Source organism: Mesoplodon mirus (assembly GCF_964341445.2).
Source record: "Mesoplodon mirus genome assembly, chromosome: 8".
NCBI classification, from domain to species: domain Eukaryota; kingdom Metazoa; phylum Chordata; class Mammalia; order Artiodactyla; family Ziphiidae; genus Mesoplodon; species Mesoplodon mirus.
The window spans coordinates 65433022-65443676 of NC_138984.1; the positions used below are offsets into that span (position 1 = coordinate 65433022).

Sequence of the window (10655 nt, forward strand, 5' to 3'; positions counted from 1 at the left end):
TCTCTGATTGTTTTTCACTGAAATATTTTACCTCTTTTTAGATATTTAGAACTTTTACATAGTCAATTAACCCATAAGATAGTAAATAAACCCATAAGATAGCAAATAAAAATGCATAACAAATATCTTTTAAACTTATGTTCATACTTTTATACAAAAGAAATAGTAAGGATAAAGCTATTTAACACATTACACAAAGTGTAATATTGTCAGGCAACTGGGCAGTTTGTGATACTGTCAAGACGTTTGTTAAACAGTCCACAAAAGGGGCCCCAGCCCAACCCCAGCTCAGCTTAAATTGCCCTACAGAGTCTTGGGATTGGATTCCTATCCAGTCACCCAGAATCATGCTTAGCAAACTCCTCACTGGGAAAACAACTCAGTCTGACTCCACAAGATGCCCAGGGCCCCTTAAAACTGGAAAAGGTAGGTAAATAAAAGACAGTATGTGAATAGATTATATCAACTTGGACAGTACTCAAAAATAGCAGTAAAAAGGAAAGAGAAAAGTTGCAGAATGGTAGGTATATCAGGACACCATTTGTATGATATATATATAAAAAACAAGTAAAAGACAATACTAGGTACTGTTCATATATATAAAAAACACGTAAAAGACAATACTAGGTACTGTTCATGGATATATAAGATATTAAAACACACTGTAAGAATACACAACACAGTTAGTTGCATTTGGGGAGGAGGGTGGGAGAGTATGGGACTAGGAATTGATAACAAATGGGAACTTCAGCTTAATTTTTTTATAAAAAAGAATTAAAGGAAATATGTAATTTATTAACAGTATTTTTGGAAATGGGTTTGGTAGGGATTGCTAATTTATTCTATGCACTTTTCTGCATTGTTTACATTTCTAAAAGTAAGTGGGAAGAATATAAAAGAGGCTAGCTTACAGGCCAATAAAAGGTGGGGGAAGAGGTTGGTGCTGCATTGCCCTTATAATTTAGTTACAACCACTACATTAATCTTTCCTTTCAGTTAAACTGACTTAAGTGCATATATATTTCCCAAAATATGGAGCCGTTGTTTCAGCTTTAGACAAATATTTTTATTTAGTAAATATGTGGAGCATCCACAAGGTGCCTAGAAGTACACTACTCAGGATTATATACAGAAACTAAATGTATGAATTTTTCAGTCCTGGTGTATGAGGGTAAAACTTGGTGAGGGCTGTGGTAAACCAAAAGGCCTCATCTAAAAGCATTCCACAAGGGCTTCTCTGGTGGCGCAGTGGTCGAGAATCCACCTGCCAATGCAGGGGACACGGTTTCAAGCCCTGGTCTGGGAAGATCCCACATGCCGCGGAGCAACTAAGCCCGTGCACCACAACTACTGAAGCCCGCACACCTAGAGCCTGTGCTCCACAGCAAGAGAAGCCACCACAATGAGAAGCCCGCGCACTGCAACGAAGGGCTAACCGCAACTAGAGAAATCCTGTGTGCAGCAATGAAGACCCAACGCAGCCAAAAATAAATAAGTAAAATAAATAAATTTATAAAAACAAAATAAATAAATAAATAAATATTTTAAATAAATAAATAATAAAAGCATTCCACTAAAGCTCAAATATGTTTCTAAACATGATGTGAGCCAAACCAAATGGGTCTGTGAGCCAAAATCTTCTACAACTGCAAATTTCCAGTCTCCATGTAGATGCTGGGATAGGACTTAATTCTTTGGAAAGCCATGCTAACAGCCTATTTTGAAAAGGTTTACCTCTGCAGCTTTTCTGGTAATTGTTGTGACAAGATAAATGAAATGAATCACCTTAGTACTCAGAATAATTGGGTAATTATATGCATCAAGAAGGAAAAATTAGAGTGGACATAACTATAGACATGGATAGTGTAGATTTGCCTGATTTTAGTAATTAGTTCAACAGCTTCCTAGATAAAACTTTCAATCATGGCAGATGTTCCATGTGTTATAGTACATGTGATGGTATGCTGAGTGGAGAGAAAAGGTCAGACGAGTGATAGACACTCTGAGTCCATCATTCTTTATTTGCTCAAATAGCTATGTCATTTTGGTTTGTGCGGGTGGGGGAAATGTGTCAGAGCCTCAGGTGTAGCGAGTTGAACTGTTTCCCACCTGGAACAAATGTGTACCAGGATTTCAGCCTTCACTTACTCAACTCCTGAAGCCAGGACGCTCCAGAGAGGGTAGAGGGAGCTCCCTAGTGGCCAGAGCCTGAAGTTCAGAGCCCTTCCTCTGGCCACACAGCCGGACCGCCTGCAAAAGAGACAAGCCAGAACAAAAGGCAATGCAAAGCAGGCTGGACTCTAAGAGGACAAGCTACATCTGTGGGAAAAGAGACCTGTGGCCCAGCTTTCTTGCAAAATCATCAGACTATGGAAGAAACATGTGGAAGGGGAAAGAATCCGTTTTCCTCAATCATGTGTTCAATTTTTTCTCTGTAGTTATGTGACTCTATCATTAGTATTCAGTCGTGAGAATCCCAGAGTGTTTTGTCATCTGAATTGTCAGATGTGAATATAAATTGACTTTCTCTTGTGGAATGAGTACTTCTGTTCTCTGATTAGGGAATTACATTGAGATTTTGTTTCTTTAATTTATTAATCTGGTGTGTTGTTTTCATTAATTCCAGAAGTGGAAAGCTAAATAACCATTTAGAAGCTGCTATTCATGAGGCCATGAGTGAACTGGACAAAATGTCTGGGACTGTAAGTTAATTTATTTTTCCATTATATTATGTTTCTTTGGAAATAAATTGTATTATACTTTTTGGTAAAGTCTCTTAAGTACTGTCAAGCAACTCACATAGCAATACTAAATTACTAGGCTCAGAAAAAGACTGATATCAGAAAAGATTAAAAATAACTTAAGAAAAAATAAGCTAGTGGTATTAACTATGTTTTTTTCCTGAGATAAGTACCTTTTTTTCCCCACATAACATTCTTTTAAAATGAGAGCAGCAAAATATTGAAGTTCAAATCACGGCTTTTACATTTGACTCTCAGAATAGCAGTGATCATTAGTGTGGCCTAAGTATTCAGTAATATAAATTTCACTCTGCCCATAAAACAAAAAGGGAAATTGAACATAGGGTCAAGATCAAGAGTATATAGACCTCTCATTTCCTTTCTACTATTACGTAAAAAAATAAAATATTTGGCCCCAAATTCTGTTGTTAAATTATTTAACACTATAACCACTGTTTTTTTTTTTTTTTTTTTTTTTTTTTTGCTGTACGCGGGCCTCTCACTGCTGTGGCCTCTCCCGTTGCGGAGCACAGGCTCCGGACACACAGGCTCCGCGGCCATGGCTCGCGGGCCCAGCCGCTCCACGGCATGTGGGATCTTCCGGGATCGGGGCACGAACCCGTGTCCCCTGCATCGGCAGGCGGACTCTCAACCACTGCGCCACCAGGGAAGCCCTAACCACTGGTTTTAAAGAAGTAGAGTCTACTTTTTCTTTACATTTTTTTGGGATGGTGCATATAATAGTGTTGAATGTGAGAAGTTTACTCATCATTCTCTAATTTATATATTGGATAATGTAAATGCTCAAAATATAATTTTGATAATCTCTAATAAATGTGAATTATCGAAAGCTACTCAGCAATGAAAGGTAATTTACTTTTACTTGACACTGTGTTAAGAAGGTTATCTGAATCCTAACAAGTCGTCTAGTGGCTATTGAATGACAGATGAGTTATACGTTCATAGAGTGTTGGGATTGGTATGGACTTTAGAGATTTTGTGATCCGACACATCATTTCAAAAGTGGGTAAACTGAGGCCCTGAGATGTTAACTTTCCTGGTAGAATTATAGGAAAATTCTGGAGCAGAGATTATAAACTCAGACGCCTTCTAGGGCCAGGCAAATAATATCATTAAGTAAAAGGGGTCAGGTATGAGTAAAAGAGCAATTTCAGTGGATTAAGGAATGCCAACCAAGATGCACTGGTCAAGGTAGGCTGTGTACCAACTCTCAGTCTTAGAGGCTCAACACCATAAAGATGGTTCCTCACTTGGGTCTCCTTCTGGTTGAGGAAGGGCTTGCTCCACACCATCATTCAGGGGCTCAGATTCTTTCTATTTCTAGTGTCCACCCTTCCCTAGGGCCTTAGAGTGCTCCATTACATCCTTTGCATCCAGCCCAGCAGGGGAGAGAAGACTGTGTACACAGAGGACACCAGGATAGGTTTTATGGGCCAGACCTGAGAGCTCATCACTTCTGCTAACTTTCCACTGGCCTGACCCAAAGACCATCATGTGGCCTTCTTAATTCAAGGGGACTAGTAAATGTGCTGTACACCGTTCCTGCTCAGGAAGAAGAGAAGTGGGTTTGGCAATATCTCGCTAGCCTGTGTCTCAGGACATTTGGCCTTTGTGGCCAGCAGGCAGTCAGCAGTGCTGGGGACCCTGGCGACTTGGGGGCTGTGCTCTGTCCAGAAGGAGCTCCTGCTTCCATGCTGCAGCACATCTGAGCCATGTGAGGAATTGTGTCAGTGTTGCAAGATCTTCCCATTTTTCATGAGACGCTACAAGTCTAGAAGTAAAATTTCTCATTTTTTAGTGTTGCCAACTATTTTTGAAATATTAAAACACCAATATAGCTAAATAAAATCCCTTTCCAGGCCACATTTGATCCACAGGTTACTAGTTTGCAGTCTTGAATAAAGGCTTCTTTCCTTAATTTTAAAAAGGTTTCAGTTGGCTCTTTATCAGAGACTAGTGGTTTTAAAGAATGTATACGGAAGGGTTAGGAGGATGAAGCAGTGTGAGAAACTCATAGGTGTTATTTTTGAAATACAATATTTTTTAAAGTTTTCTGTATTTGACTCTGAATAGCATTGGCCTTTGCTTTTATCTAAACATTACCTTTAAAACATGCATTTGAGCCAACTTCTAGTGGATCTTAAGAGCTGATTCTGCACATCTCTTCCTAAGTCTGAGTTCTGTGACATCCCATTGGTAGCCTGACATTGGCCGCGGTGAAAACATGGATTATACCACAGAGATTGCCATATGCTACAGTGGGCTTGTGTCCCTCCACAGGGAGCTGGTTGTTAAGCATTTACTACACCATTGCCTTGGACACATCCTGCCTTTCCTGGGTCCTGACCTTGCCTCCTCCTATCTGTATCACAACAGCCACAATACAACGTGGGGCACCTGATCACCTCCCTTGCACTTGTCCTCTGCCCCTCAAAACTATACATGCTGTCTGATACCTGGGAACCAAGTGCTGCTGCTGCTCCACCCCATTCGATCTGATACACAGCCCTAAATGCGGCTAGTTTCTGCATTTGTATATAAAGATGAGTTGTATGAATTGCTCTTCCCAGACTACACAAGCTTAGATTAGCCAACAGATGGTAGTGGTATTCTGTTTTCCATCCGATTCTTTTCCTAAGTAAAACTCCTTGGGCTGAGTTGTGAGCATGTTTGTATTATCTTTGACCCTTCTTAGCAGTTATAAAATAAGTACAGTGATGAAATAAAGAAGAAAATATGTTTAGTATATATTTATCCACTTTTCCAGACTTCAGTGAAATCAGTGATCCAGGGAATCTCTGATGGGAAACGTCTTATTTTTGTCTTAAATGGACAGCGGGGGTAGCAACTGCAAGTCCCATTTCCCACATTGATTTTTTTTTCCAGTTCGTCCTCTGTATTCCACTAGTTGTGGGGGTCCACAGAGTATTGCTCTGCTTGTTAGTTTCCAAGATTCCTCATCCTCTGTAGTGACTGTGGGCACGCTGTGATCTGGGCCTTGTTAAAAATTTTAAATGCCTCAGGATAGCAGTGATAGAAAATGAGGGCCAGAGTCTGTTCCCTACCCTGTTTCTTTGTCAGAAATCGTATGGTGTTTGTGATTTCAATCTCTGTTGTTGTTGTTTTTTTCCCATCTCTTTTATTTCCAGGTTCACCAAATCCCACAGGGAGACAGACAAATGAGACCCCCCAAACCCAAGAGGAGGAAGATCTCCAGATAACAGGGACTACTCCACCAATGCGCAGTGTTTATTAAAGGAATGTGCACAGATATAGCTGTATATAAGTATTGATATAGCCACTGTTATATCAATATTTATACTATGGCAGATGGTTAACACCGCCACAGGGTGCTAAAAGAAACAGTGATACAATATTTTTTTTTTTTGATCAGGAAGGATAATGAATGCTGGAAAACCAATCAGAATCCCTGAATGATGAGAGTGATAGTCAAGAGATTACTGAGAAACTCTTTTTCTATAATACTAAAATTGTGATTATAAGAAATAGTCCAAATGTTTCTGAAGAGTTTTCCATGTTGTATATAGAAAATGCAGAATTTCATGGGGATATCAAAAATGTAAATATTGTACAATATTGTCATGTACAAGCATACCTAATGCACACTTTATCTTTTATTGTACAAAGAAATAGTGTACAAAATTCTTTGGTTTCTATGGAGTACACCTACCAGAGACTACAAGTGTAAAGTGATAAATAAAAATACAACCTAAATGCTTTTCTATGATAATGTAAAAGATGCTGTTTTTGTATTTAACAGCAGAGAAAAGGCATGATAATGTATTAACTGAATTATGACATACACTGCACACCACTGAGTGTCCATTTATATTGTCTGTTTGGAATGAACCTTGCCTGGAAGCACTGGACTTGATTTCGGGTGTCTAGGAAATCGAAACCTTGCAGATTTCTAAAGGGACAAGGGCTCACAGGTCTAAATTAAGAATTCAGAAACTGCAACCATTTGTTGCATATTTTTTTTACCTAAGTTTTAAAGTAGAATAGGTTTTATAAGAAAAAACTCTTAGATGGGATATTTTACTGAATCATTTCTGTAGTTAACATTTGATAGCCACCTCGAACTAGAAAGCTTATGCTGCACCACCACTAACGCTCAGAGCTGAGGTTTTTTTGCAGACAATACCTGACAAGATAAAACTTTCTGTTTCCATACATGGAGGCAAAGCCCCACTTTGAAACCATTATCAGAGGTAAGGTTGATTATAATTCAGTGTTTCTATAGCAGCAAAAATAAGTCCAAATCATCAAAACAAGTTTCACATCCATTCATCAGTATTACTTACACCAGAAGTTAAGGTGGCTTACGAAATTATTATCAATGGTAATTTTTTATCAGTATTATGTAAGATATCAGATTTATTTTATTTAAAGAATTATTTATACCATTAACAGATTCTTATATATATTAATGTGGCTGAAATGTGCAGGTTGAATCTATTAACCAAATTATTTATATTATATTAAGTAAAACAATGTGAAACAAATGTAGAGAGAAAATACTACATTGCAAGTATACAAACCTAAAACTGTGAGCCATTGTAAAGTACAAGGTTATTAATAAGAAATGTAGCACAACATAAATGTCTTCTTTTCACAGTTTTTGTGGTGGTGGTATAACCCTATCTCCCAGGCAATTGAGCCAAGTTTCAGGCCTTCAGCCTGAAATTGATTGAATTGGATTCAATTGATGGATTGTCAAAGGAAGGGATCCCTTATCCCTTTATTCTTAGAGCCACCAACCCCACCTCCAAACCCTTAACCCTCTGGAGAGCACTGCCTCTTCCCCTCACCTGAGATTCCTTCCACAGCCTACTGCTTCGGCTTCTGGGAGGCCCTCCAATGGCAGACTCTGAACCCGTTAAATGCCCACCACCTCGCTTCTCTTCTCTCATCCACCCCTCCAGCTCCTCTGTCCCATGATGTAGCAGAGTTCCAGTCACTCAGGAAAAAGGAGACCAAGGTCATTCCTCTGTTTGGTTTCTCGGGGCCACAGCACAGAGCACTGCACCTGGGCTCACTTTTGATATCAACAGCTCTTAGTTCTTCTCCCAGGTCTCCTGTGTCTCTCTGTCCTTTCCATTCCCACTCTCACGCCTACCCCCAAGCCTGATGGAATGCAACTGGCTACACTGGGCTTCGTGGCCTGGAGGCAGGAACCCTTCCTTCTGGGGGTAGGTTGAGTTTGTCTTTCCTGTCATGGCCGGATTGCCTGCCTGGTCCTTCCTGCAGTCACCTGAAGTAACCTTGTGTACTTTAGTTGACTATTTTTGTTATAAGTTGATGTATTTGGTATGTTTAAACCATTAATGTTGTCCTTTTTTTGGTACCAGTCTGCTTTTCTACTGTTTTGTCTACACGGTTATTTTTATTTACAGATTCACAGCATATGTGTGTTTGCGTGTTGGGTGTGTCTGCGTGTATGTGGGTTTTTGTGTGTGTTGATATGTAGTTTTTTTAGCCTTTGCTTTTTTGTCTTCAGACGGAGTTTATGTCTGCCAAGCCTTCTTTTTGATACTTTAAACTAATTAGGTTTCTGCATCCCTGACCCGTGTATACTTTACATCAGTAGACCATGTAAAGTATGTTTGTGCCCGTGATTTCACTGGTTGCTTATGGCTTGATGTGGGTGCTAGGTATTGTTTCAGTCCACACAGGTTTGGTTTTTTTTTCTTTTTTTTTCTTTTTTTTTTTTTGCGGTACGCGGGCCTCTCACTGTTGTGGCCTCTCCCTTTGTGGAGCACAGGCTCCGGACGCGCAGGCTCCGCGGCCATGGCTCACGGGCCCAGCCGCTCCGTGGCATGTGGGATCTTCCCGGACCGGGGCACGAACCCGTGTCCCCTGCATCGGCAGGCAGACTCTCAACCACTGCGCCACCAGGGAAGCCCGGTTTTTTTTCTTTTTTTTCTCTCTTCTACAGTTCTATGGTTTCATGTAAGCAGTTAATGTAAATATTGTTAGCATTACAGGTCATGCAGTGCTGTAACATTTTTTTAAATGTTGCACCTACTTTACAATTTAAAAAATTGGTCACTCGTACTTGAATTTTGCCCATAGAGCCATTTCTTTCTCTTTGTATTAAAGCCAATTCATTTTTTTAAAATGAAGGCTAGCCCTTCTACATTAGTACATTTTTTTATTCCCTAAAATAAACTTTTTTTTCAACAAATCTGAGAATGGAAACAGAATGAAAAAATTTTGCTCTTTTAAAGAACTTAATAGTCCCTAATTTTATTTTGTGCCCTTTAACAATCTTAGGAAGCACAAGGAGAATAAATTATACCTTTAGGTGTTTTTTTAAGATTATTTCAAATGAGTGAAATCTAACTGAGCAGCACTTATTTAATCTGTCTTGTTTGTAGCATTAAAAGCAATCATGGTTTTTATTTATTTAAGGAACATTTTTGGTTTGTACTTTTTAGTCCTATTGTGCATGAAAATTCTTTGAGAAGAATATTCATCCCCTGTGATATCGTGGGCCACTTTTAGTCTTTTATTTGAACCCTGACTTTGAGTTATTTGCTACGTCTGTTTTTTAAGTAAACACAAGCTTCTTTTTTGAACGTAACACTGCAGAATTTTGGGAGGAGTGGAGGGTGGTTGTTCTACTTTCCATAAGTTTTATGAAGATTTTCAGCTGACTTATCCCATGAGGTGATTCTTTTTTTCATTTCAGACCATGATAACATATTGTAGTTAACTTTGGTCATCTTCCATGCAGTTTGCAAAGTTCCCTTGTAAGTCACAAGTGGTTTCGCATTGAGATTTTAAAATCTAAGATGCTTAAGATGCTGGTGACATTGCTCTTTCTGAAAAGAAAGACAAGATTCTAGACCTTACTGAAAATCTGATATCTTGTTTACTTTGCCCATTTATGCCCAAGTGATGTAATGCAAGACTCAAGGCTTTTCAATGTAGTGTATAAAATGAGTTATGCATTACTTGGCTCATTTGGGGACTATGAACAAATACTATCAACCAACCAGAGCTGTAATACTGAATTATTGTTTATCTTTTTCTTTCATTCACTCTATCACATTTGCATTAGCCAAAGAGATAAGAAAATTAGTAATTCATATGTGTAAACAACCCAGAAGTGAATATTAAATCAGTGAGCCAAAAAGCAATAAACAACTCAAGCATGGGAAATCCTGCCAACAGTGGGCAGTCTGATATAGAAAAAATATATAAAAAACATTATCTTCAAATATGAAAGATTAATTTGTATCTACTGTAAATATGTATTATCAGCCTTATCTGCTTTTATACACACTGTGTGTGTACCTCAGTGACCTTTTATAAACCGGAAAAATGGTTGATTTAATAATTTGTTATGTAAATACAAAGTTGTCTATAAATTGGAAAATTTGATGCCAGATGGCTTCACAATATACAAATGTGTTTTGTAACATCATGCCTTTATGGATTAAGTATAAATACACTGGATTGTCTGTGTAGCAGAGTAGCAATTTACATTTCACCTGCATATCAAATGGATATTTTTGTCCAAATGGTTATACTCTTAGAAAAAGAAAATGACCTGAACGGTTTCAATGTGAAAAACAAATACGGTTTTGAATTCACCAAAACTCCTTTTCACACTCAAGAGTCTATTCAATTCCACACTAAATGCCTTGTATTATGATATTTCCATAGGAGATTCATTGATTCAAGACTGGGATCTACCTAGAAAACCTCCTCAAACTGAATAATTCTACTTTAGAGACAGGCTGTGCATCTTAATTTCTAAATCACAGGCAGGGGAGAACCACAGCCTTCTTACTGCTTTTTAATGTATTCTTTTCTGCTTTGTTTCCATACATCATGGAGAGCACCACACAGACAAAGAGGGCC

At 38.6% G+C, this 10655-nt stretch overlaps 1 protein-coding gene across 7 annotated transcripts in view; it reads left to right on the forward strand.

The window, feature by feature from the left end:
* MBD5 (methyl-CpG binding domain protein 5) overlaps window positions 1-6481 on the forward strand; it is a 244949-nt gene extending 238468 nt beyond the window's left edge. For all 7 annotated transcript variants that reach the window (XM_082630254.1, XM_082630255.1, XM_082630256.1 and 4 more), the window contains 2 exons: window positions 2627-2702; window positions 5912-6481. In XM_082630254.1, coding sequence (XP_082486380.1) covers window positions 2627-2702; window positions 5912-5983 — 148 coding nt within the window. In that variant the 3' untranslated portion in view covers window positions 5984-6481. The remainder of the gene's footprint in view (window positions 1-2626; window positions 2703-5911) is intronic.
* The last annotated feature ends 4174 nt before the right edge of the window (window positions 6482-10655 follow it).